The following is a 27,970-nucleotide window of genomic DNA, read 5'->3' as shown; positions in this document are numbered from 1 at the left end:
AAACACATCGTCAGTAAACACATCATCAGTAAACACATCATCAGTAAACACATCGTCAGTAAACACATCGTCTGTAAACACATCGTCAGTAAACACGTCAGTAAACACATCGTCAGTAAACACATCATTAGTAAACACATCATCAGTAAACACATCGTCAGTAAACACATCGTTAGTAAACACATCGTCAGTAAACACGTCTGTAAACACGTCAGTAAACACATCGTCAGTAAACACATCGTCAGTAAACACATCATCAGTAAACACATCGTCAGTAAACACATTGTCAGTAAACACATCGTCAGTAAACACATCGTCAGTAAACACGTCAGTAAACATCATCAGTAAACACATCGTCAGTAAACACATCGTCAGTAAACACATCAGTAAACACATCGTCAGTAAACACATCGTCAGTAAACACATCATTAGTAAACACATCATTAGTAAACACATCGTCAGTAAACACGTCAGTAAACATCGTCAGTAAACACGTCAGTAAACACATCATTAGTAAACACATCGTCTGTAAACACATCGTCAGTAAACACGTCAGTAAACACATCGTCAGTAAACACATCGTCTGTAAACACGTCAGTAAACACATCGTCAGTAAACACGTCAGTAAACACATCATCAGTAAACACATCGTCACTAAACACATCATTAGTAATCACATCGTCTGTAAACACATCATCAGTAAACACATCATCAGTAAACAAATTGTCAGTAAACACATCATCAGTAAACACGTCAGTAAACACATCAGTAAACACGTCATCAGTAAACACATCATCAGTAAACAAATCGTCAGTAAACACATTGTCAGTAAACACATCGTCAGTAAACACGTCTGTAAACACGTCAGTAAACACATCATCAGTAAACACGTCATCAGTAAACACGTCAGTAAACACATTATCAGTAAACACGTCATCAGTAAACACGTCAGTAAACACATCGTCAGTAAACACGTCTGTAAACACGTCAGTAAACACATCATCAGTAAACACATCATCAGTAAACACGTCAGTAAACACATCGTCAGTAAACATATCATAAGTAAACACATCATCAGTAAACACATCGTCAGTAAACACATTGTCAGTAAACACATCGTCAGTAAACACATTGTCAGTAAACACATCATCAGTAAACACGTCAGTAAACACATTGTCAGTACACACATCATCAGTAAACACATCGTCAGTAAACACATCATCAGTAAACACGTCAGTAAACACATCATCAGTAAACACATCATCAGTAAACACATCATCAGTAAACACATCGTCAGTAAACACATCGTCAGTAAACACAGCATCAGTAAACACGTCAGTAAACACATCATCAGTAAACACATCATCAGTAAACACGTCAGTAAACACATCGTCAGTAAACACATCATCAGTAAACACATCATCAGTAAACATGTCAGTAAACACATTATCAGTAAACACGTCTGTAAACACATCATAAGTAAACACATCATCAGTAAACACGTCAGTAAACACATCATAAGTAAACACATCATCAGTAAACACATCATAAGTAAACACATCATCAGTAAACACGTCAGTAAACACATCATCAGTAAACACATCATCAGTAAACACATCATAAGTAAACACATCATCAGTAAACATGTCAGTAAACACATCATAAGTAAACACATCATCAGTAAACACATCATAAGTAAACACATCATCAGTAAACATGTCAGTAAACACATCATAAGTAAACACATCATCAGTAAACACATCATAAGTAAACACATCATCAGTAAACATGTCAGTAAACACATCATAAGTAAACACATCATCAGTAAACACATCATCAGTAAACATGTCAGTAAACACATCATAAGTAAACACATCATCAGTAAACACATCATAAGTAAACACATCATCAGTAAACACATCATAAGTAAACACATCATCAGTAAACATGTCAGTAAACACATCATAAGTAAACACATCATCAGTAAACATGTCAGTAAACACATCATAAGTAAACACATCATCAGTAAACACATCATAAGTAAACACATCATCAGTAAACACGTCAGTAAACACATCGTCAGTAAACACGTCAGTAAACACATCGTCAGTAAACACGTCAGTAAACACATCGTCAGTAAACACATCATCAGTAAACACATCATAAGTAAACACATCATCAGTAAACACGTCAGTAAACACATCGTCAGTAAACACATCATCAGTAAACACATCATCAGTAAACATGTCAGTAAACACATTATCAGTAAACACGTCTGTAAACACATCATAAGTAAACACATCATCAGTAAACACGTCAGTAAACACATCATCAGTAAACACGTCAGTAAACACATCATAAGTAAACACATCATCAGTAAACACATCATTAGTAATAACATCATCAGTAAACACATCAGTAAACAAACCATAAAGATATTTGAGTGCACAAATTCCTACACTATAACACATAGAACTGGCTGTAAAGTTTTCCAGGTTGGCTGAGAGACTAAGAACAAGACTTTCTAATGAGTTATAATGAAGTTCAGGTCTAGAGTTGATAAGTAGGCTGCGATTAAATTGTTTACTAAAACAGCTTCAGATGACAGAGATCTAATGTTCAAGAGTCCACATTTAATTCTCTTATTTTATTGTACTATTGCAGGAGTGGTTTTAATTTTTATTAGATTTTTATGAATGAATCCTCTTCTTTCTATTTTAGATTCAATTGATTTAAGTGGTCGGGGGACAGACACAGTCTCTATGTGGTTTGGGGGACAGACACAGTCTCGATGTGGTTTTGGGGACAGACACAGTCTCTATGTGGTTTGGGGGACAGACACAGTCTCTATGTGGTTTTGGGGACAGACACAGTCTCTATGTGGTTTGGGGGACAGACACGGTCTCTATGTGGTTTGGGGGACAGACACGGTCTCTATGTGGTTTTGGGGGACAGACGTGGTCTCTATGTGGTTTTGGGTAACTGCTCTAATGGAAGCACAGAGAAGCGTGTAGGACTGCAGCTCTGCCTCCTGGTCTCAGCTCTGGGTTGTCATGGTTTTGGTTTACTAATAAACTTGGCCATATTTCTGGATATCAGAGCAGCTCCATCCAAAGTGGGATGTATGCCGTCTCTCCTAATCAGACCAGGTCTTCCCCAGAAAGTCTGCCAGTTATCTATGAAGCCCACATCGTTTGCTGGACGCCACCTCGACAGCCAGCGGTTGAATGATGACTATACATGACATCACTGGTCAGATTAGGCAGCGGTCCAGAGAAAACTACAGAGTCCAACATTGTTTTTGCAAATGTTCACACCGACTCAACATTGATTTTAGTGACCTCTGATTGGTGTAATCAGGAGTCGTTCCCGCCGACTTGAATAACAATCGTTCCATATTTACGTTTATTCTTAGCCAGCAGTTTTAAATGTGATTCAGTGTCGTCTGCTCTGGTCCCAGGAATACATTTAACTATAGCTGCTGGTGTCGCTAACTTCATGTTTCTGACTATGGAGCTGCCAATAATCAGAGTTGGTTTCTCAGCAGGTGTGTTGCTGAGGGATGAGAACCAGTTAGAAACATGAACTGGTTGGTGGTGAACCGTGGGCTTCTGCTTAGGACTATGCTTCCTTCAGACAGTCACCCAGACACCCTGGCTTCCCGGCTGCTCGGGAACTACAGGGGGAGTAGGAGCTACGCTAGGTCGGCCTGCACCGGCTACTGGGCGCTGGCTAACTACATTAGCTAACGTTACTGATTGGCTTTCCGTGGTGTGGAGCCGCACTTCCAATTCACTGAGCCTCACCTGCAACACTGCAAATAAATTACACTTATTACACGTATCACTATCACTAAAGGAGGCAGAGGAATAGCTAAACATTTGACACACTGAGCAAGAGAGAGCAGGAGAACGAGAGGGAGAGAGAGGCCATCGCTAACTGCTAAGTTAAGTAGCTGCTAAGCTAACTGCTGAGCTAAAGTAACTAGCAACTGTAGGCTTAGCGAGAAAGTCACTAAAAGATGGAGAGTGCTAAGAGTGCTTGAGTAGAACTAGCGTAAGTTTAAATATACAGCAGGTATTTATCCACAGTAATGAGGAAGATAGCAAGTGGAGAGCAGCAAAAATGCTCTCAGTAATATAGATGGCGACCGGAAATGAGACAATATGCTTACCGCAGCACATCAGCAGCATGCAGCGCGTCAACAGCATGTAAACATGTGAATAAGTTCTTAAATTATAAATGCTAAGCTCTTAAATAAAATGATTTATTCCAAAACAAGTGACCATGAATAAAATCGGGATTAACTGAAAGAGATATTTTTGTAAAGGTCCCTCACAGTTTTCTATTTTATGTTTCCGAACACAGACATGACAAAAGTGATGCAAGCTCAAAAGGACACTTCACGGAAAAAAACATCGAACATTCTTTAACACACTGCTAAATTAAGCTTGACAGTTATTCTGCTACGGAGCAGACTAGTTCTGCTGTATAAGTTACCATGGTTACTGAGCAGCGAATCATATAAATCATATAAGTATTAGTTATAGATTGGAACTCACAAAAATTAGCAAGACTTATCAAATTAAGCCAGGCTTTTCCTTTATCCGCCTTGATGGAATACCCCTCAGTAAACACATGAGCAGATCTAATGTCTGTGTGGACAGCTCCAGCAGGGGGCAGTGTTGGTACCTTCTCCCCAATCTCAGTGGCGTCTCCAGCAGGCAGGATGTCCAGGTCGGGCAGCAGAGCGCAGGCCTCCACCACGCGGTGATACCAGCTCTCCTTTCTCTCCTGGCCAAACAGGATGTTGTTCTTCAGAGTGGCGTTCTGGATCCAGGCCTGCTGGGGGACATAGGCCACCGAACCCTGAAGTCAGATATAAACACTGATCAGTCTGATGAAGCACCGACAAGCTCTGTTCACATGGAAATCACGCCAGCTTGTGACCAGAGGGTTGCTCGTTTGAACCCCAGACTGGCAGATACCACTGCTGAGGTGCCATTGAGCAAGGCAGCAGCTGCAGGCCTCCACCTCCTCAGCAACACGACTACCTGCTGAAATCATACCAAATATTCTTATTGATTGTAACCAGAGGTTACCAGGTAACCAGCGGTAACCAGGACTGAGCTCTAATGATTGGTTTTCTGCACTGATCTCACCTTGACGGAGATGCTGCCGCTCCTTCTCTCCATCTCTCCCAACATGGCGGAAAGCAGTGAGGACTTTCCTGAGCCAACATGGCCGACTACAGCCACCAGGGCGCCAGTCTTCACCACCATGTTGATCCTCTGCAGACATGGCGGCCCGTCAGCTGACCAGGCGAAGGATCCACCCTCAATGGTCACGGCATCCCTGTCTGAGGAGACATCATGCTTCCTGCTCTCAATATACTGTCGTCACATGATGAATCAATACTTTTCTTCATTAGTGTGTATCACCAACTGATCAACTGATCATTTAAACACTTAGTGAAACATTAATGAAGACCTGGTGTGAGCCGGTGTGATCCGGTGTGAATGACATGAGTTATTTATTAACCTGGAACAGAAACAGTTCATGCTGCAACTTCTGTAAAGTCCTGAAGTCTTTGTGGACTTTGACGTCTCTCCTCAACTGCAGGACCAACCGCTAACCAGCTAACAACATGTGAAAAGCTAGGCTACAGCTAGCTCTGAGAGTGATATTCATCTATGTGTAGGACAGGCGTGTAGGTCAAGTGTGTGATGTCATACCTGTGTTATGAGGCAGTCTCTCCACATTGTCGGGCTTCAGCTCGTCCTGCAGCAGGAAGTTTCCCAGACGTCTGAGCGAGACCAAAGCCTGAAAGCAAACACATACTACAGTCAGACTGACTGTAACTCTGAACCTGCTGTCGTTTCAGTGTCTCTGCTGTCGTCTCTCAGTGTCTCTGTATCTCTGCTGTTGTCATAGTGTCTCTGCTGTCCTCATAGTGTCTCTGTTGTCCTCTCTTAGTGTCTCTGCTGTCCTCATAGTGTCTCTGCTGTCCTCATAGTGTCTCTGTTGTCCTCTCTTAGTGTCTCTGCTGTCCTCATAGTGTCTCTGCTGTCGTCTCTCAGTGTCTCTGCTGTCCTCATAGTGTCTCTGCTGTCCTCATAGTGTCTCTGTTGTCCTCTCTTAGTGTCTCTGCTGTCCTCATAGTGTCTCTGTTGTCCTCTCTTAGTGTCTCTGCTGTCCTCATAGTGTCTCTGTTGTTCTCTCTTAGTGTCTCTGTGTCTTTGCTGTCCTTATAGTGTCTCTGTTGTTGTCTCTCAGTGTCTCTGCTGTCCTCATAGTGTCTCTCAGTGTCTCTGCTGTCCTCTCAGTGCCTCTCAATGTCTCTCTGTGTCTCTGCTGTCCTCTCTCAGTGTCTCTGCTGTCCTCCCTGTGTCTCTCAATGTCTCTCTGTGTCTCTGCTGTCCTCTCAGTGTCTCTCAGTGTGTCACTGCTGTCCTCTCTGTGTCTCTGCTGTCCTCTCTGTGTCTCTCAATGTCTCTCTGTGTCTCTGCTGTCCTCTCTCAGTGTCTCTGCTGTCCTCTCTGTGTCTCTCAATGTCTCTCTGTGTCTCTGCTGTCCTCTAACCCTAACTCTGTGTCTCTCAATGTCTCTCTGTGTCTCTGCTGTCCTCTCAGTGTCTCTCAGTGTGTCACTGCTGTCCTCTCTGTGTCTCTGCTGTCCTCTCAATGTCTCTCTGTGTCACTGCTGTCCTCTCTGTGTCTCTGCTGTCCTCTCAATGTCTCTCTGTGTCTTTGCTGTCCTCTCAATGTCTCTCTGTGTCTCTGCTGTCCTCTCTCAGTGTCTCTGCTGTCCTCTTAGTGTCTCTGCTGTCCTCTCAATGTCTCTCAGTGTCTCTACTGTCCTCTCAGTGTCTCTGCTGTCCTCTCAATGTCTCTCAGTGTCTCTGCTGTCCTCTCAGTGTCTCTCAGTGTCTCTACTGTCCTCTCAGTGTCTCTACTGTCCTCTCAATGTCTCTCAGTGTCTCTGCTGTCCTCTCAGTGTCTCTACTGTCCTCTCAGTGTCTCTCAGTGTCTCTACTGTCCTCTCAGTGTCTCTGCTGTCCTCTCAGTGTCTCTCAGTGTCTCTACTGTCCTCTCAGTGTCTCTGCTGTCCTCTCAGTGTCTTTGCTGTCCTCTCAGTGTCTCTCAGTGTCTCTGCTGTCCTCTCAGTGTCTCTACTGTCTTCTCAGTGTCTCTCAGTGTCTCTACTGTCCTCTCAGTGTCTCTGCTGTCCTCTCAGTGTCTCTCAGTGTCTCTGCTGTCCTCTCAGTGTCTCTACTGTCCTCTCAGTGTCTCTACTGTGCAGCTGAACACCAGCCCAGGTCAGAAAATATCGGAAAGTTGGTGCTGCTGATTATTTGACATCGCAGGTTTCTGATTGGCTGAGACTTGCCTGCATGGTGGTGCTCATGGCGAAAGGAAGCTGACTTAGAGGAGTCTTCAGGATATTGATGAGAGCGACAGAAACAAAGATTTTCTGAGCATCCAGAACATTTCGCTCATCGATCAGAACGTAGACTCCAAAGACTGCAAACAAGATCTGAGACCACAGAAAAGAATGATCTGCTTGTTAAAAAATAATAAACGTCATCTGGAACGTTTCTGTAAGTTGATCAGAGAAAAAGAAGAAGAACCAGTGCAGAACACAAACATGTTTAACAAGAGCAGTTTGGATTCATGTCTTCACATGGTGAAAAAAAGGTTCATTGTAGGAAAATGATCAAAATGGTGACAAAAGTTCTGTCATTTCTGATTGGCTGACAGATGTCCATTCAAATCAAATAACAGAAAAGGTACATTGAACTGTGGGTAACCATAGCATAACAACCAACTGAGGCTTTGTACATCAAGACACATTTTGTATGAAATAAGTCACTCTCATGTACAAATGTGTAGATTGATGGAGAAATGAGATGATATATGAGAGCATGTGTACAGGATGAGGATGTAAGAACACTGAAGCACATCAACACAAACGCCACATTTACGGGTCCTGGCGGGTTACCATAATAACAGAATGTGCATTTAAATTTAAGTTTATATATATGAGGTGTGAGTATAAAGTGAGTCCATGCTGCTTTAAAAGCAAAGTTAAGATTTTAAGTCCTGTCATCGCAGAGACTATTAAGAGTGTTTTTCTAACGCAGGACGACACTCAGACAACAGTTCAAATCAACATGAAACAATAAATATGTCATACAGATACATGACTGTGTTTTACAGATGGTATTCAGATTGGTAACAGAATGTAACAAACTAAACAACACTCACTGCAAGGGTAAATATAAAAATATAGATATCTACTGAATAACATCAAAACATATAAATGTATCAAATCTATCTGACAGTAATTACCTATTAAAGCTAATTACTGATGACACAGCATGATGTTTTACTGTTATCATGATTCACAAGTGAATGACTGAAGGAGCAGTAAGTTCACTGAACGACAGGATTAAATCAGGTAGCAGACAGGTGAGGACAGACAGGTGAGGACAGTCAGGTGAGGACAGACAGGTGTATCTCACCAGGAAGGAGGAAGAGTTAAAGGAGGCCAGAGAGATTGAGTAGAGGATCTGAGACTTCTTCAGGGCGTCCAGTTCTCCGTCCCGAAGCTCGCCAACACGCCGCAGGAAAGCAGCCTCCCAGGCATAGAACTTCAGGATCTTCACACCGTTCAGGATCTCATTCATCAGTTTGATCCGATTGTCCATGAACTTCATCTGGACCTCCTGAGAAAGAGTCACAGTGAACATGTTGCTGTGATCAGATCACACCTGCTGACTCACAGCTGCTGACTCACACCTGCTGACTCACAGCTGCTGACTCACACCTGCTGACTCACACCTGCTGTCTCACACCTGCTCACTCACACCTGCTCACTCACACCTGCTGACTCACACCTGCTGTCTCACACCTGCTCACTCACACCTGCTCACTCACACCTGCTGTCTCACACCCGCTGACTCACACCCGCTGACTCACACCTGCTGTCTCACACCTGCTGACTCACACCTGCTGACTCACACCTGCTGACTCACACCTGCTCACTCACACCTGCTGTCTCACACCTGCTGACTCACAGCTGCTCACTCACACCTGCTGACTCACAGCTGCTCTCTCACACCTGCTGACTCACACCTGCTTACTCACACCTGCTCACTCACACCTGCTGTCTCACACCTGCTGACTCACACCTGCTCACTCACACCTGCTGTCTCACACCTGCTCACTCACACCTGCTGACTCACACCTGCTGACTCACACCTGCTCACTCACACCTGCTGTCTCACACCTGCTGACTCACACCTGCTCACTCACACCTGCTGTCTCACACCTGCTGACTCACACCTGCTGACTCACACCCTCTGACTCACACCCTCTGACTCACACCCGCTGACTCACACCCGCTGTCTCACACCCGCTCACTCACACCCGCTGACTCACACCCGCTGACTCACACCCGCTGACTCACACCCGCTGTCTCACACCCTCTGACTCACACCCGCTGACTCACACCCGCTGTCTCACACCCGCTGACTCACACCTGCTCACTCACACCCGCTGACTCACACCCGCTGACTCACACCCTCTGACTCACACCCTCTGACTCACACCCGCTGACTCACACCCGCTGTCTCACACCCGCTGACTCACACCCGCTGACTCACACCCGCTGACTCACACCCGCTGACTCACACCCTCTGACTCACACCCGCTGACTCACACCCGCTGTCTCACACCCGCTGACTCACACCCGCTCACTCACACCCGCTGACTCACACCCGCTCACTCACACCCGCTGACTCACACCTGCTCACTCACACCCGCTGACTCACACCCGCTGACTCACACCCGCTGACTCACACCTGCTCACTCACACCTGCTGTCTCACACCTGCTCACTCACACCTGCTGACTCACACCTGCTGACTCACACCTGCTCACTCACACCTGCTGTCTCACACCTGCTCACTCACACCTGCTCACTCACACCTGCTGACTCACACCTGCTCACTCACACCTGCTGACTCACACCTGCTCACTCACACCTGCTGTCTCACACCTGCTCACTCACACCTGCTGACTCACACCTGCTGACTCACACCTGCTCACTCACACCCGCTGACTCACACCCTCTGACTCACACCCGCTGACTCACACCCTCTGACTCACACCTGCTCACTCACACCTGCTGTCTCACACCTGCTCACTCACACCTGCTGACTCACACCTGCTGACTCACACCTGCTCACTCACACCCGCTGACTCACACCCTCTGACTCACACCCGCTGACTCACACCCGCTGACTCACACCTGCTCACTCACACCCGCTGACTCACACCCTCTGACTCACACCCTCTGACTCACACCCGCTGACTCACACCTGCTCACTCACACCTGCTCACTCACACCTGCTGACTCACACCTGCTCACTCACACCTGCTGACTCACAGCTGTATCTACTGTTGTGACCAATAAAGGTTGAAACTGCCCAAAAAATAAAACAACCCAACACAGTGAACTGGATGAATCTGAATTTCCTCACCTGCAGTTTGCTCCTCATCTTAGCGATGAATCCATTCAGAGGGAAGAGCAGGATGACGACAGCGATACCAGCCAAAGCAGACGGACCGAGCAGCTGTCAACCAATCACAGAGAGGCTGATGTCATAGCCGGTTATTGATATCCATCTATCAGTTCAGTTCTCTCACCTGATAATGAACTGAATCTCAGAGCTCAGTCTGAGTGTCTAATGTGTTTTGTTTCTACCTTCCACAGGAAGAAGAAGCAGAGTGCGATCTCGCCGGGCGCCACCCACACACTGTTGAAGTAAACCACAAAGTCCATCAGCTTCTGGGTGTCGGCTGAAACCAGGTTGATGATTTCTCCCACCGTGCACTGCCGCCGAGCTGCACTGCTCATCACCAGACACTGCTCAAACAATAAAACGTTATTCACATTCACAGTGATGGATTCAGTGTGTCAGAGCTCATCAGACAACACTGCAGTGTGATCACATGTGAAAGATCACGTGCATGTGAACCTTGAAACTGGCCTTGAGAGAGACTGCAGGTTTTCAGCATGTTTCACAGGTGCATCGTGGGAGTTACAGTTTTCTGTTACCTTCCTGTAGATGAGGCCCATGACGGCAGTTTTCAGCCTCATTCCTACAGTGAAGCAGAGATACATGTACTGATGGTGCAGCAGAGACTGCAGGCAGGACAGCAGGAAGAGCAGCGAGGCGAACAGGAAACCTTTCCACATGGCAGCGTCCTCGTCCCGCATGAAGCCCAGCAGCAGGCTGACAACATATAAAACATTAACAACGTACATGATGAACAAATAAACAACAACACATATTGGTAACTGATAACACGAGATTCTGTGTCTTTCAGAAGCACATTGAGCCCACAGCCAAACACAAGCAGAGCAGTTTACAATCCAAAGCACAAACACTCAGCCTGCACCTGAAGGACAGCAGACAATACTGCAACAACCAGAGGTCAGAGGTCAGAGGTCAAAGGTCACCAGAGGTCAGAGGTCAGAGGTCTGTACTATGAAGCAGGTTTGGGGTTATTGAGGTAACTTCAGGTGTAACTTTGGGTTTTCAGGGTTACGACAGTGGTTCACATCTCACCAGGGTTCATCACCATGGTAACTGATGGTGACAGGTTACTTCAGAGGATCAACACCCCGACCACTGACCAATCAGATCACTGGAAATAAAGCGTCATCCTTCCTACAGGATCCCGACATGGACAAAAGTCCCGAGTTACAATAAAGTGAAAAGTAAAAAAGATCAATATATATTTTTATAGATCAGTAGAAACATTTTATTGTTCTGTGTTTCTGGTTTTAAATCAGAGCTTCTAACAAACGGAGATCGTTTACGACACTAAACACATATTTTAATAGTTTAATAGTGAGTTTACTCTCTGATTCATGGCTGCAGTCAGAATAACATCAGACAACTGCAGATAAACACCAGAGATCAATAATCCTCACTGTTAATTGGCTCCATGATTATAAATCATCAGTCATTAAATACTTTTACACTCTTTGCTTCAGCAGCAGAAACAGTCTGACGTTACTTTAAGTTTGTTATGTGACATATTCAGATGGTTTGTAAACAGTGAAAATACTCCCTCTATACTTCAGTCATATAGAATAATTCCTACATGGATTTGATTTATTTATGATTTCTAGTGTTTGTTGTATGATTACAGGCTCGTTTACATTCACTTGGTTGAATCTGCAGGTTCTTGGTTTCACTGTTTCAGAGCTTTGATCCTTTTCTTAGATTTCTTTCCTCCTTTTATTGTCTTAAGTTTTTCAGTGAGAGAAAATTACTTTCCTTTTTCCCGTCATGATTTTTTGATGTGCATGTGGCGCCTGCTTCGAGTTACCAGCCAGACGCAGACGAGTCACTGTGAGGCAATAATGGTGCCGCAGACATGTGTCATTGGAGTAAAGTAAAAAAAAGTTACCATGGATTTAATTTTTTTTCCATATGTTGTCATATATGAAAAGACCCAAAATGAACACTGTAAGTGGACTACTTGATTACTATAAGCAAATTATTTAAACAGCATGAATGTTGTATAGGAATGATTCTGTCCTGAGCTCTTTGATCACTATAAGCAGCTGATCACTATAAGCAGCTGATCACTATTGATCACTATAAGCAGCTGATCACTATAAGCAGCTGATCACTATTGATCACTATAAGCAGCTGATCACTATTGATCACTATAAGCAGCTGATCACTATAAGCAGCTGATCACTATTGATCACTATAAGCAGCTGATCACTATAAGCAGCTGATCACTATTGATCACTATAAGCAGCTGATCACTATTGATCACTATAAGCAGCTGATCACTATAAACAGCTGATCACTATAAGCAGCTGATCACTATAAGCAGCTGATCACTATTGATCACTATAAGCAGCTGATCACTATAAGCAGCTGATCACTATTGATCACTATAAGCAGCTGATCACTATAAGCAGCTGATCACTATTGATCACTATAAGCAGCTGATCACTATAAGCAGCTGATCACTATTGATCACTATAAGCAGCTGATCACTATAAACAGCTGATCCATATAAGCAGCTGATCACTATAAGCAGCTGATCACTATTGATCACTATAAGCAGCTGATCACTATAAGCAGCTGATCACTATTGATCACTATAAGCAGCTGATCACTATAAGCAGCTGCTCACTATTGATCACTATAAGCAGCTGATCACTATGAACAGCTGATCACTATGAACAGCTGATCACTATGAACAGCTGATCACTATTGATCACTATAAGCAGCTGATCACTATTGATCACTATAAGCAGCTGATCACTATAAGCAGCTGATCACTATAAGCAGCTGATCACTATTGATCACTATAAGCAGCTGATCACTATAAGCAGCTGATCACTATTGATCACTATAAGCAGCTGATCACTATTGATCACTATAAGCAGCTGATCACTATAAGCAGCTGATCACTATTGATCACTATAAGCAGCTGATCACTATGAACAGCTGATCACTATTGATCACTATAAGCAGCTGATCACTATTGATCACTATAAGCAGCTGATCACTATAAGCAGCTGATCACTATAAGCAGTTTCCACTGTTCCACGTTTAAACTCAGCAGAGGTTCATGGTTTGGACTTAATTCAATTTTCTTTTTGTCTTCACAGCTTGAACAAAATTAGTGAATGAAAAAGAAAACAGAAAAAAACTTCAACGCAACATTGGCACACTTTTATTTCTTAAACTATAAATGCTAAGCTTTTAAATAAAACAGAGGTGACCATGAATAAACTGGGGATAAATTGAAACAGGTATTTTTGTAAAGGTCCCCCACAGTTCTTCCTTTTTATGTTTCCAAACATTAACGTGACAAAAGTGATGTGAGGAGGAAAAGACACTTGATAGAACCGTCTTTTGGGAATCTGTTTCCACCCGTTGGACGTTCTTGGACACACAGCTAAATTAAGGTTGACAGTTAGCCCACCACGGAGCAGACTAGTCCTGTGGTATGAGTTACTATGGTTACTAAGCAGCGAATCATATAAGCCACAGCAATGGAACGGACAGGTGTGAACAACCCTGCAGAGGTGAAACAGCTGGATTCGTCAGTTACAACTGAAGAAGAAGAAACGTCTTCTTCTTCAGGTAAAAAGTGTCATTGAGTTTAAAAGAAGACCTGGACTTGAAGAAGCTCTCACATCAGTAAAATAAGATGCAATAAAGCAGCATGAGGAAGGAAGTAGAGTCACTGATGTGATCATATGAACAAACCATTTTACATTTTCATTATATCATCATTGTGTGTTGTGTGTTAAGAAGCATCTGGCTGCAGGTTTGTTCTGATGTGTATTTCTGAACCTTCAGACAACAATATGATTTCCTGAAGAAGCATCACTGTGATTGGCTCGCTGGATTCAGAGCTATGAGAGCAGTGATGTGGTTGGCTGAGAGTGTTTTTATTATATCAGCCTCTGATCTGCACACTTCACCCAGTGTTTAGCACAAACATGAATACACGGCACACAGTCCATCCAACATTAAAATGTTCCACTCAGTGTAACATCAGAGCTTCAGGGCAGAGTGACACATCTGTAAACACATCTGTGTGAGCAGTACTCTGACCTTTGACCTCTCAGACACCAACCTGAGAACCTGCGGCACAGCAAACATGAAGGCATCATGGAGGAGCAGGCACAATGTTCCACACAGGAAGTCCGGTCCAAAGCTCCGCCCCAGTGTATGGAGGAGGAAGAGACTGTAGCTCTGCCTCTTCCTCCTCTTCCTCAGCAGCTGAGTTTTTTCTGTCAGCACAGCAGAACCAGCAGACCAGGAACAGGAAGGTCCAGAACCAGCATGGTCCTTCCTGCTGAGCATCAAGTTGGTTTGATTATTGTTATTCATGTATAAAAGTACATTCGGGTCAAATATGATGTGAAGTGTCTTACTGCAGCTCTGCACAGCGCCGAGTCCAGGCCTTCTCCATGTCAGACAGGATCCGGACGGAGGAGTCCTCATCCCGCAGGGACCACAGGTCTGCAGCCTGCAGGGGGCGCCGATAGCCACGAATCACCAAACTGACAGAACAACAAAGCACAACAATCATTTTAGTGACATACAAACAATGTCACTATTTTTATGAAGAGTATAATCAGTGTTGTTGTTTCACAGCAACACAAACATGTTTTCCACACGTGTTCCAAACATCAACAGCTGGACTCTGCATGTGCTCCTCAACATGTCTCATGTGAACATGTGAATGAACTCACAGATCTATGAAAACTCACATCACAGTGTGATTCTAAGTGCTTCAGGACTCCTGAGGTCACGTGACAAACTGGTTCTGTTTTCCACATCAAAACAAGAACATAAAGATTATATTTCTCCTTCTTCTCTGTCATCTTTTGGATCTTTAGTACCATCATCAGGTTAGTGTCTCTATGATGCAAGTCTCCATGACAACAATCCAGTTGCTTCATGATTTTGTTGTCATGACAACTGCACTGGTGTAAAGCACCTCAGGAGTGGCTGTTAGATGTTAGCTTTTATGAACATTTTATTTACATTGTTTCTAATAATTTTTCAGTTTGTATCTCATAAACAACATTATTTAATTAATCAAAATTAAAAAGGTGATCATGAACACAAAGTCATCCTGGCAGCTGCTTCCTGTTGTCTGGTGATTTATGTTGAATTTAAGTGTTTCAGTTGTGATCTTTGTACCTGCTGAACCAAAAGAAGAAGAACTTGGAGAGAAATGAGGCATCTTCTTCAGGACACCGATTCTGATGATAGAAAACAGAAACACATTTATAACATCTGAAAACAACGACGCTGGCAGTCACATGACATCTTCTCACTGCAACACAATATACTGTATTCATATATCAATATCATATCAATATACTGTATCCATATATCAATATCATATCAATATACTGTATCCATATATCAATATCATATCAATATCAGTATCAATATACTGTATCCATATATCAATATAATATCAATATACTGTATCCATATATCAATGTCATATCAATATCAGTATCAATATACTGTATCCATATATCAATATCATATCAATATACTGTATCCATATATCAATATCATATCAATATACTGTATCCATATATCAATATCAGTATCAATACACTGTATCCATATATCAATATCAGTATCAATATCAGTATCAATACACTGTATCCATATATCAATATCATATCAATATCAATATCAATATACTGTATCCATATATCAATATCAGTATCAATACACTGTATCCATATATCAATATCAGTATCAATATCAGTATCAATACACTGTATCCATATATCAATATCAGTATCAATATCAGTATCAATACACTGTATCCATATATCAATATCAGTATCAATACACTGTATCCATATATCAATATCATATCAATATCAATATCAATATACTGTATCCATATATCAATATCAGTATCAATACACTGTATCCATATATCAATATCAGTATCAATATCAGTATCAATACACTGTATCCATATATCAATATCATATCAATATCAATATCAATATACTGTATCCATATATCAATATCAGTATCAATATCAGTATCAATATACTGTATCCATATATCAATATCAGTATCAATAAACTGTATCCATATATCAATATCATATCAATATCAGTATCAATACACTGTATCCATATATCAATATCATATCAATATCAGTATCAATACACTGTATCCATATATCAATATCATATCAATATCAGTATCAATACACTGTATCCATATATCAATATCATATCAATATCAGTATCAATACACTGTATCCAGTATTCAACACTGTTGTGATCCCAGTGAACTCAGAGCTGATTGGTGTTTTCAGAGATCAGAGACCTGGACGTGTGTGTGTGTGTGTGTGTGTGTGTGTGTGTGTGTGTGTCGTACCTGGACATGTGTGTGTGTGTCGTACCTGCACGTGTGTGTGTGTGTGTGTGTGTGTCGTACCTAGACGTGTGTGTGTGTGTGTGTGTGTGTCGTACCTGGACGTGTGTGTGTGTGTGTGTGTGTGTGTGTGTGTGTGTCGTACCTGGACATGTGTGTGTGTGTCGTACCTGCACGTGTGTGTGTGTGTGTGTGTGTGTCGTACCTGGACGTGTGTGTGTGTGTGTGTGTCGTACCTAGACGTGTGTGTGTGTGTGTGTGTGTGTCGTACCTGGACGTAGGTGTGTGTGTCGTACCTAGACATGTGTGTGTGTGTGTGTGTCGTACCTGGACATGTGTGTGTGTGTGTGTCGTACCTGGACGTAGGTGTGTGTGTCGTACCTGGACGTAAGTGTGTGTGTCGTACCTGGACGTAGGTGTGTGTGTCGTACCTGGACATGTGTGTGTGTGTGTGTCGTACCTGGACGTAGGTGTGTGTGTCGTACCTAGACGTGTGTGTGTGTGTGTGTCGTACCTGGATGTAGGTGTGTGTGTCGTACCTGGACATGTGTGTGTGTGTGTGTGTCGTACCTGGACGTAGGTGTGTGTGTCGTACCTAGACGTGTGTGTGTGTGTGTCGTACCTAGACGTGTGTGTGTGTGTGTGTGTCGTACCTGGACGTAGGTGTGTGTGTCGTACCTAGACGTGTGTGTGTGTGTGTCGTACCTAGACGTGTGTGTGTGTGTGTGTGTGTGTCGTACCTGGACGTAGGTGTGTGTGTCGTACCTAGACGTGTGTGTGTGTGTCGTACCTAGACGTGTGTGTGTGTGTGTGTGTCGTACCTGGACATAGGTGTGTGTGTCGTACCTAGACGTGTGTGTGTGTGTGTCGTACCTAGACGTGTGTGTGTGTGTGTGTGTCGTACCTGGACGTAGGTGTGTGTGTCGTACCTAGACGTGTGTGTGTGTGTCGTACCTAGACGTGTGTGTGTGTGTGTCGTACCTAGACGTGTGTGTGTGTGTGTGTGTCGTACCTGGACGTAGGTGTGTGTGTCGTACCTGGACATAGGTGTGTGTGTCGTACCTGGACATAGGTGTGTGTGTCGTACCTAGACGTGTGTGTGTGTGTGTGTGTCGTACCTGGACGTAGGTGTGTGTGTCGTACCTGGACATAGGTGTGTGTGTCGTACCTAGACGTGTGTGTGTGTGTGTCGTACCTAGACGTGTGTGTGTGTGTGTGTGTCGTACCTGGACGTAGGTGTGTGTGTCGTACCTGGACATAGGTGTGTGTGTCGTACCTAGACGTGTGTGTGTGTGTGTGTGTCGTACCTAGATGTGTGTGTGTGTGTGTGTGTCGTACCTGGACGTAGGTGTGTGTGTCGTACCTGGACGTAGGTGTGTGTGTCGTACCTAGACGTGTGTGTGTGTGTGTGTGTCGTACCTGGACGTAGGTGTGTGTGTCGTACCTGGACGTAGGTGTGTGTGTCGTACCTAGACGTGTGTGTGTGTGTGTCGTACCTAGACGTGTGTGTGTGTGTGTGTGTCGTACCTGGACGTAGGTGTGTGTGTCGTACCTGGACGTAGGTGTGTGTGTCGTACCTAGACGTGTGTGTGTGTGTGTCGTACCTAGACGTGTGTGTGTGTGTGTGTGTCGTACCTGGACGTAGGTGTGTGTGTCGTACCTAGACGTGTGTGTGTGTGTGTCGTACCTGGACATAGGTGTGTGTGTCGTACCTAGACGTGTGTGTGTGTGTGTGTGTCGTACCTGGACGTAGGTGTGTTTGGCAGAGAGCGGTCGGCGGTCAGAGAAGCAGCAGAGAATGAGCTGAATGAACTGGAGGGAAAAACAGGCGAAGAACGCCACAAGACGAACAGCATCTGATGAAAAACCCTGAAATTGCAGAGGTCAGAGATTTGAGGTCAGAGGTCAGAGATTTGAGGTCAGAGGTCAGAGATTCAAGTTCATTTTGAGGAATTTTAAGTTTCATAAGTTTCATTCAACATTTGAAAGACAGAACAATAAAACAGAATATCCACCAATACGTTTAAAAATACACAGACGAGATATTTAAACCTAATATCTGAAAGTCCTAAATGTAAAACAACAGATATTTCAACAATTGACTTGAACCATGTTGTTGAATTTGTCACTTAGTTTATTATATATAGTTTATATATATATATATATATATATATATATATATATATATATATATATATATATAAAGTATGACTAAGTTTTAAACTTATAAAGTTCGGGAACAAAGACCACGTCTCGCACACATCCTTTTTCCGCACAAGAGTATTTAGGCGCATCTCATCTGTTCCTTTCCCCTTCATCTCAGTTTTCACATTCCTCGCCTCCAAACCCCTTTTTTAACCTGTTTGAATACAGGAACCACTGGTTACTGGTCTCCTGGTTACCTCCTATCTTCCCCCCACTGACATCAGTTCATCCATGCACACCTCCATTCATCCTCCCCTCCCTCTTTCCCCCGTCTCTTCCTATTTAATCCAGTGCAAAGCTCTCCCATGTCTCATTCTAGGCAGTGTCTGAGGACCAGTGTCAGCTCGGGCGGAAATATGCCTGAGATGGAACCCGACACTGAGTCTCCCTCTGCCTGGTCTTCAGTACATCCTCCCAGACTGGCCTGACAGATGACATGTTCCTTCTACCTTCACCCACATTCATTCATTTATCCTCAACATTCAATACCTCCTGAATTCCATTAAACCTTTAAACGGCATATTGTTGTGGTGTGGTTCTTGCTAGTGAACCATTAAATCATTTCAAATCAACAATTTTGTTGACGTGGTCTTTGTTGGTGAAATATATATATACATATATATGTGTGTGTGTGTATTTTACAAAGCTCTGCCAGTTTCTACACCACAACAAATCATAAAAAGGACTCAGAAATTGATAATCTAAGACAGAGTTGCACTGTGTTGTCAGTTACAGTTATTTTAAAAATCAACAGTTTCTTATGAACTCCATAAACTGTTTTTTTCTCAGAAACTGAGATAAATTAACAGGTACTTATCAACTGTTCATGTGTACTGGGGTCAGTTTCTTCATCCTTTCCAAGAAACCAAAGAAATTAGCAGTTACATATGAACTGCTGTCCAGGAAATGATTAACACAAACACACATACGAGTAAATTCACACTTCAAGAGAAGAGTAAATTTAGATCTGAGTCCTTGCCAGAGAAAACCTCAGATTATCCATCATTGAGCTGTGAAATACTGCAGCCGAGAATAAGAAATCAGCGGCAGGAAAAAGAGAAAAAACTGTGGCTCTTTTTGTCACTTAGTGGTTTGAATTGAAGCAGAACCGAGCTGCTTTTGTAGAAACAGTCTGAGCTTTCAGAGCAGAAACTGTTGGAAAGACTTATGACTTTCAACCAATGTGTGCTGTCTTTTAAATGGTCTACACCCTCTTTTCTATAGCCGACTGTCTATAGCGATTACAGCTGACAACCACTCAGCTACAACATACAACAGAGCTCTGTATCAAAATCATCATCTAGATCCTATTTGTGTTGTCATCAGGTGGACAACCACCATGGTCATCAGGTGGACAACCACCATGGTCATCAGGTAGGAGAACAGAAACAGCCAGCAGGCAGAGATTCATACAGACTGAAACAGGAAAACTACAACTACATGACGGCACAGACAGTCTGAAGAGGGAAGCTGCATTCACGTCACATTGTAATAGTTATCGTAATAACCAGTTTCTGGGACTTAATCATATGGAATGAGGCATCATTAAACCTTAAAAACACAAACCATAATACCTGATACCTGATCAATAATCTGTTGGATGTTGACCTTCAGAGGAACAACGGAGCAAACAACCAGAAGAGTCCAGAAGAGAAAGAGGAGGATGGATGAACGGCTGCCCTTCATCCTCTCTACATGAATTATAACAACTGCCAGAACCTGAGGAAGAGGAGAAAGAGGAAGTTCTCATGTTAATGGTTAGAGCCGTCAGTGCTCACATTAACGGTTAGACCTGTCGGTTCTCACGTTAACGGTTAGACCTGTCGGTTATCACGTTAACGGTTAGAGCTGTCGGTTATCACGTTAACGGTTATAGCTGTCGGTTATCACGTTAACGGTTAGGGCCATCGGTTGTCACGATAATGGTTAGAGCTGTTGATTGTCACATTAACATTTAGAGCCGTCAGTTGTCACATTAACGGTTAGAATAGGCTCCTCTCCTGTGGAACCATCTTCCAGATTGGGGTCCGGGGTGCAGACACCCTCTCTATGTTTAAGAGTAGGCTTAAAACTTTCCTTTTTGATAAAGCTTATAGTTAGGGCCGACCAGGCTCGCCTTGGATCAGCCCTTAGTTATGCTGCTATAGGCCTAGACTACTGGGGGACTTCCCATGATGCACTGAGCTCCTCTCTCCTCCTCCTCCTCTCCATCTGTATGCATTCATGTAACATCAATGCATGTCACTAACTTTGCTTCTTCCTCTGAGTTTTTTGTGCTTTTTCATCTCGCAGGAAATCCTGGGTTGCAGGCCGAGCCTTCGCAGTCCTGTTGGTGTCCTTCCCCGGCTATTGCTGCTGTTATTGTTATTGTTATGACTGTTGCTCTCCGGTCCCCCCTCCCCCCTCTTTCTTTCACTCTCTCAACCCAACCAGTCAAATCAGATGGCCGCCCACCAAGAGCCGGGTTCTGCTTGAGGTTTCTTCCCGTTAAAGGGGAGTTTTTCCTTCCCGCTGTCGCCAAGTGCTGCTCATGGGGGAATTGTTGGGTCCCTGTATATTAAAGAGTTCGGTCTTGACCTGCTCTATGTGAAAAATGCCCTGAGATTACTTTTGTTGTGATTTGGTGCTATATAAATAAAAACTGATTGATTGATTGATTGATTGATTGAACGGTCGGTTTTTACTTTAACATTTTAGAGCAGTCGGTTCTCACTTTAACATTCAGGGCAGTTGGTTCTCATGTTAATGGTAAGAGTGGTCAGTTCTCACGTTAACATTTAGAGCAATCGGTTCACACGTTAATGGTTAGAGCCGTCAGTTTGTGTCTGTGTTGCACATTTACCATGAGGGACAACAAAGACTTATTCATTACCATGGTGACATTTGGATATGTGGACTTCCTGTATGGGGTCTCTGTGACATACCAGAGTAGCGCTTCGGACCATCGGGCCCAGCAGGAAGACCATGTGCTTGTGGATCTCCTCATTCTTCTTCACCAGCAAGTAAAAGATCTCCAGAAGACCCAAAGTTGCCAGACTCAAACTGAGGAGCTGCAGAGGCCACATATCAGACAGGATTATTTTATGTGGCAGACTAGTTCTGAGAACTAGATTCAGTCCACTTACCAGACTGAGTCCACATACCAGAGTTAACCAAGAGACCAGGTTTAGTGTATGATCTAACCTGAATAAAATTGAATTGAACTGAATTTAATTTAATTAATTTCTACTCCAGTTGTAGATTTGGAGATGATAAACGGGTTAATGGAACGGGAAAAACAGGAAAAAATGGGAGGTGGATTACGTTTTTTTAATTCACATGAAAAACAAAATGATGCATTTCTTTATCCTGTTATCAACAAAGTTGAACACAGCTTTGGACCAGGAGGCAGCAATACAATTCCTGTGCCTAGTCTGCAGGAAAGGACATCGGTTGAGTAGGCAGTCCTTCAGGGTGGCCCAGGACGCATTACATTTACACTGCTAAATGAATGTGGCCACATGCGGCCCAGACCATCTCTTATGACCACTTATGATCGGATCACCCAAGACGGATGTTAATACCAGGTGTAAACAGGGCCAAAGAATATTGTTTATGAACGTGCACTTAATGCATATTTAATATGCATAAGCAAGAAGCAAACAATTCCATTGATGCATTCGCCATTGCCCTGTATGCATTAGCAGAGCACTGCAATCATGGGATGCTGCATGACGAACTAATCAGGGACAGGATAGTAGTGGTGTAACGGATCGTAGTTGATCCGTGATCCATATGGATCGCCCCCCATGGTTCGGCACGCATGTGACCTGCGGTATAATTGCAAAATTTAATGTCTCATTTAAGACAAAGTAAACTAACTTGTAGCTACAAGTCATGGACAGACAGCGTGTCGACTAACAGGGATTTTGAAGAGTAAAGACCAAACCAGCATCTATCAGGTCCGCAGTGACATCTGCAGATATGTTTACATGCTGTTTAATGTGCTGCAGCTGAACAGCTAATTAGCTTGTTTTGAAGATGTAGACACAGGCTGTTGTTTCATTCACTACCATGTTTAAAGGAGGAAGGTATCAGGCCTCATATTGCCATTTAATTTAACAATTGAGCATAAAAATGCGTGATACTATCTGTGAGTTTTGTGATCCGTTGTACCCCTACAGGATAGTAGTAGGACTGGCAGACACACAGCCCTCAAAATGCAAGCAAATGGAAAAAGACTTTAACCTGGAAAAATCCATTAACATGGCAAGACAATTGGAGGAGATCAAAAAGCAGCAAAACACACTGAGGAGTGATGCCAGTGGTGTAAAGCAGATGGATGTTGGCTCTGTGGATGGAGTTTTTAAATGCCAAAGGAAAAGCCTAAATTCAGCAAATCCAAAAGCAATGGAACGAAGCCACACATCAGTCAAAAATCCAAAAAGCTCTAAGTGCTACAAATGTGGTGGCATGACTCAGTCCTAAATCTCTCATAGGTGTTCAGCTGGGTTGAGATCTGGTGACTGTGAAGGTCGTAACATATGATTCACATCATTTAATACTCATCAAACCATTCATTGTCATCCTGGAAGAGACCACTCCCATCAGGATAGACATGTTTCATCACAGGATAAAGCTGATCACTCACAACTTTGTATTGATTAGCAGTGACCCTTCCCTCTAAGGGGACAATTGGACCCAAACCATGCCAGCAAAATGCCCCCCCACAGCATAACAGAGCCCCCAGAACCCCTAACCGTAGGGGTCAAGCATTCAGACCTGGACCAGTTTTTCCTTTTATTTATCACCCATCTGTATCCAGTCTGTAATAGCATTCACCTCCTCCCATTTTCTAGATGTATTATGATAAATGGACTGTACTTGTATAGCACCTTTCCAGTCTTCTAACCACTTGAAGCGTTTTTACACTACTAGTCACATTCATCATTCACACACATTCATATGTGAATAGGTAAAGGGGCTACCATACAAGGTCCCAACCTGCCCATCAGAGGGTGCTAACCATTCACACACATTAATACACTGATGGCACAGCCATCAGGAGCAATTTGGAGTTCAGTATCTTACCAAAGGACACTTCGACAGGAGGAGCCAGGAATCGAATCACTGATCTTCCGATTAGTGGACAATCAAATGTCATGGAAAGCCTACCTGTCAGTCCCACATACATCGAAAATCTGAAAGAGCAGCTGAAAGCCGACAGTGTCTGCTTTCATGTCATGACACTGTGCACGGAAGGATGGCCAGACCATGCAAAACAGGAACCGGTGCTGAAAAGCTACTCGCCTGAGTGAGCTACACCCACAGTTAAAAATGGCGTACTGCTGAAAGACACATAGCTTGTAATACTTTCAGCAATGCAGAATGATGTGCTACGTATACCAGATGAAGGACATCAAGGTGTGGTGAAGTGTAAAGCACATGCTCAACAGTCTGTGGTGGCTGGGACTCAGACAGAAAGTGAACAAAATGGTGCTAAACTGTATCACCTATATATTCACCTATAGAGCCACACCTTTCCAGAGCGGTTACAGCCCAGCTCAGCTCCTTATGGACTGTCATCTTCACATCATGGTGCCAACTCTTTCCTCTCAGCCGACCCTGCACTGCCTGACAGCATCGCATTCACCCGGAAGGAAAAGGAGAAAGGGACTTCAGATGCTGAATACTATAATAGGCATCACCATGCTAAAGCTCTCAGTGACTTGTCAATGGGAGAAGGGGTATGGGTAACAGATGCAAAGGTGTCCTCTTTAGTTCAGGATCAGTCTTTAGTTCAGGATCAGTCTTTAGGATCAGTCTTTAGTTCAGGATCAGTCTTTAGTTTAGGATCAGTCTTTAGTTTAGGATCAGTCTTTAGTTCAGGATCAGTATCTAGTTTAGGATCAGTCTTTAGTTCAGGATCAGTCTTTAGTTCAAGATCAGTCTTTAGTTCAGGATCAGTCTTTAGTTCAAGATCAGTCTTTAGTTCAGGATCAGTCTTTAGGATCAGTCTTTAGTTTAGGATCAGTCTTTAGTTTAGGATCAGTCTTTAGTTCAGGATCAGTATCTAGTTTAGGATCAGTCTTTAGTTCAGGATCAGTCTTTAGTTCAAGATCAGTCTTTAGTTCAGGATCAGTCTTTAGTTCAAGATCAGTCTTTAGTTCAGGATCAGTCTTTAGTTCAGGATCAGTCTTTAGTTCAAGATCAGTCTTTAGTTCAGGATCAGTCTTTAGTTCAGGATCAGTATCTAGTTTAGGATCAGTCTTTAGTTCAGGATCAGTCTTTAGTTCAGGATCAGTCTTTAGTTCAGGATCAGTATCTAGTTTAGGATCAGTCTTTAGTTCAGGATCAGTCTTTAATTCAGGATCAGTTTTTAGTTCAGGATCAGTTTTTAGTTTAGGATCAGTCTTTAGGTCAGGATCAGTATCTAGTTTAGGATCAGTCTTTAGTTCAGGATCAGTTTTTAGTTCAGGATCAGTTTTTAGTTTAGGATCAGTCTTTAGTTCAGGATCAGTCTTTAGTTCAGGATCAGTCTTTAGTTCAGGATCAGTATCTAGTTTAGGATCAGTCTTTAGTTCAGGATCAGTTTTTAGTTCAGGATCAGTCTTTAGTTTAGGATCAGTCTTTAGTTTAGGATCAGTCTTTAGTTCAGGATCAGTCTTTAGTTTAGGATCAGTCTTTAGTTCAGGATCAGTCTTTAGTTCAGGATCAGTCTTTAGTTCAGGATCAGTATCTAGTTTAGGATCAGTCTTTAGTTCAGGATCAGTTTTTAGTTCAGGATCAGTCTTTAGTTTAGGATCAGTCTTTAGTTTAGGATCAGTCTTTAGTTCAGGATCAGTCTTTAGTTTAGGATCAGTTTTTAGTTCAGGATCAGTTCTTAGTTCAGGATCAGTCTTTAGTTTAGGATCAGTCTTTAGTTTAGGATCAGTCTTTAGTTCAGGATCAGTCTTTAGTTTAGGATCAGTCTTTAGTTCAGGATCAGTCTTTAGTTTAGGATCAGTCTTTAGTTCAGGATCAGTCTTTAGTTTAGGATCAGTCTTTAGTTTAGGATCAGTCTTTAGTTCAGGATCAGTCTTTAGTTTAGGATCAGTCTTTAGTTCAGGATCAGTCTTTAGTTCAGGATCAGTTCTTAGTTCAGGATCAGTTCTTAGTTCAGGATCAGTCTTTAGTTTAGAATCAGTCTTTAGTTTAGAATCAGTCTTTAGTTCAGGATCAGTCTTTAGTTCAGGATCAGTCTTTAGTTTAGGATCAGTCTTTAGTTCAGGATCAGTCTTTAGTTTAGGATCAGTCTTTAGTTCAGGAGCAGTCTTTAGTTCAGGATCAGTCTTTAGTTCAGGATCAGTTCTTAGTTCAGGATCAGTTCTTAGTTCAGGATCAGTCTTTAGTTTAGGATCAGTCTTTAGTTCAGGATCAGTCTTTAGTTTAGGATCAGTCTTTAGTTTAGGATCAGTCTTTAGTTCAGGATCAGTCTTTAGTTCAGGATCAGTTCTTAGTTCAGGATCAGTTTTTAGTTTAGGATCAGTCTTTAGTTTAGAATCAGTCTTTAGTTCAGGATCAGTCTTTAGTTCAGGATCAGTCTTTAGTTCAGGATCAGTCTTTAGTTTAGGATCAGTCTTTAGTTCAGGATCAGTCTTTAGTTTAGGATCAGTCTTTAGTTCAGGATCAGTTCTTAGTTCAGGATCAGTTCTTAGTTCAGGATCAGTCTTTAGTTTAGAATCAGTCTTTAGTTTAGAATCAGTCTTTAGTTCAGGATCAGTCTTTAGTTCAGGATCAGTCTTTAGTTCAGGATCAGTCTTTAGTTCAGGATCAGTTCTTAGTTCAGGATCAGTTCTTAGTTCAGGATCAGTCTTTAGTTTAGAATCAGTCTTTAGTTTAGAATCAGTCTTTAGTTCAGGATCAGTCTTTAGTTCAGGATCAGTCTTTAGTTTAGGATCAGTCTTTAGTTCAGGATCAGTCTTTAGTTTAGGATCAGTCTGCTGCAGTGCACCTATAGTGAAACAGTGCAACAGTGTTTTTTTACCGTCTTGGTGCAGCAGAGTTTAGACAGTGGGATGATGCCTCGGTGGGGGCGGAGCTTCAGGTAGAGCACGTAGAGAGGTGAACAGGTCCACAGGTAAACACAAGGGAACCACACCAGGATGGTGTGCTGGAAACACTGAGTCAGGTCTGGCCTGGTGGTGTGCCACGTCAGGTTCCAGTCCTGAAGTCAGAAAATATGACAGCCTTACTGACACATGATGCTGCAGAACAAATCTGAGATTCACAATGACTTCCTCTGATCCTCCAATCACAGGCTGAGATACAGAACATGTGATGAGCATGGAGAGGAACAGTGATATATGACTGAATGAATGACAGACTGAAATAAAAAGTGAAATTATGAAATAAAAAGTGACACAAAATATTGGTTCATTCATATATATTTTAGATTATTTGTTCATGTGATTATTAATTTCATTGTCTTTTTTATGTATTTAATAACAAACACTCCTTTAAACTACATTGTTTATCTGTATCTGAATGTAAAAACAGCTGATTTAGAGTGAAACTCACCCAGAGAGGATCCAGACCGCTGACGCTGCACAGATCTTCCATCTATCCTCTTCTTCTTCTGCTCTTATATTTCTGCCACTCGTACTTCTTCTCTTCTGTTTTTATCTCAAAAAACTTGTTTTACTCTCCTGAAATTTCTGCTGCTGCTGAAACTTTCTGTCTGAACAAACGCTGCTGTGTGAATGTGAGTCTCCCCAACTGTCTCCCGATCTGACTGTCTGTATGTGCCTCTCTCTCCCTCTCT

At 42.8% G+C, this 27,970-nt stretch overlaps 2 protein-coding genes across 7 annotated transcripts in view; both read right to left on the bottom strand.

The window, feature by feature from the left end:
* The window catches only part of LOC122967896 (multidrug resistance-associated protein 1-like), a 39,968-nt gene extending 17,700 nt beyond the window's left edge, over window positions 1-22,268 (bottom strand). For 4 of the 6 annotated variants that reach the window (XR_006398707.1, XM_044332684.1, XM_044332687.1 and 1 more), the window contains exons 1-14: window positions 22,113-22,268; window positions 20,770-20,907; window positions 18,727-18,852; window positions 15,766-15,827; window positions 14,991-15,119; window positions 14,690-14,911; window positions 11,124-11,301; window positions 10,770-10,931; window positions 10,546-10,638; window positions 8,525-8,728; window positions 7,390-7,536; window positions 5,736-5,823; window positions 5,163-5,359; window positions 4,693-4,869 (exon numbers count right to left, since the gene is read on the bottom strand). Coding sequence is in view for 5 of the 6 variants with exons in the window: in XM_044332684.1 (XP_044188619.1) it covers window positions 4,693-4,869; window positions 5,163-5,359; window positions 5,736-5,823; window positions 7,390-7,536; window positions 8,525-8,728; window positions 10,546-10,638; window positions 10,770-10,931; window positions 11,124-11,301; window positions 14,690-14,911; window positions 14,991-15,119; window positions 15,766-15,827; window positions 18,727-18,852; window positions 20,770-20,907; window positions 22,113-22,253 (2,064 nt within the window). In the remaining variant the exon portion in view is untranslated. The remainder of the gene's footprint in view (window positions 1-4,692; window positions 4,870-5,162; window positions 5,360-5,735; window positions 5,824-7,389; window positions 7,537-8,524; window positions 8,729-10,545; window positions 10,639-10,769; window positions 10,932-11,123; window positions 11,302-14,689; window positions 14,912-14,990; window positions 15,120-15,765; window positions 15,828-18,726; window positions 18,853-20,769; window positions 20,908-22,112) is intronic. The other 2 variants (XM_044332686.1, XM_044332689.1) reach the window with 2 other exon arrangements.
* Window positions 22,269-24,609: 2,341 nt separating this feature from the next.
* LOC122967898 (multidrug resistance-associated protein 1) lies at window positions 24,610-27,970 on the bottom strand. The gene is made up of 3 exons (XM_044332692.1): window positions 27,727-27,970; window positions 27,194-27,373; window positions 24,610-24,801 (listed from the first exon to the last, which is right to left on the bottom strand). The coding sequence occupies exons 1-3, from the start codon at window positions 27,766-27,768 to the stop codon at window positions 24,667-24,669; spliced, it is 357 nt and encodes a 118-aa protein (XP_044188627.1). The 5' UTR covers window positions 27,769-27,970; the 3' UTR covers window positions 24,610-24,666.

Source organism: Thunnus albacares, chromosome 18 (genome assembly GCF_914725855.1).
Source record: "Thunnus albacares chromosome 18, fThuAlb1.1, whole genome shotgun sequence".
Taxonomy (NCBI): Eukaryota; Metazoa; Chordata; class Actinopteri; order Scombriformes; family Scombridae; genus Thunnus; species Thunnus albacares.
Note: the sequence above shows the minus strand (reverse complement) of the source record. Positions and strands in the feature narration are given on the sequence as shown.

Excerpts from the sequence above, each read along its gene's own strand:
- LOC122967898 (XM_044332692.1), bottom strand. The coding sequence starts at position 27,768 with ATGGAAGATCTGTGCAGCGTCAGCGGTCTGGATCCTCTCTGG. Across the intron at positions 27,374-27,726 it reads GCGGTCTGGATCCTCTCTGG|GACTGGAACCTGACGTGGCA; the intron begins GTGAGTTTCACT and ends TTCTGACTTCAG. Across the intron at positions 24,802-27,193 it reads AACTCTGCTGCACCAAGACG|GCAGTGCAGGGTCGGCTGAG; the intron begins GTAAAAAAACAC and ends CGATGCTGTCAG.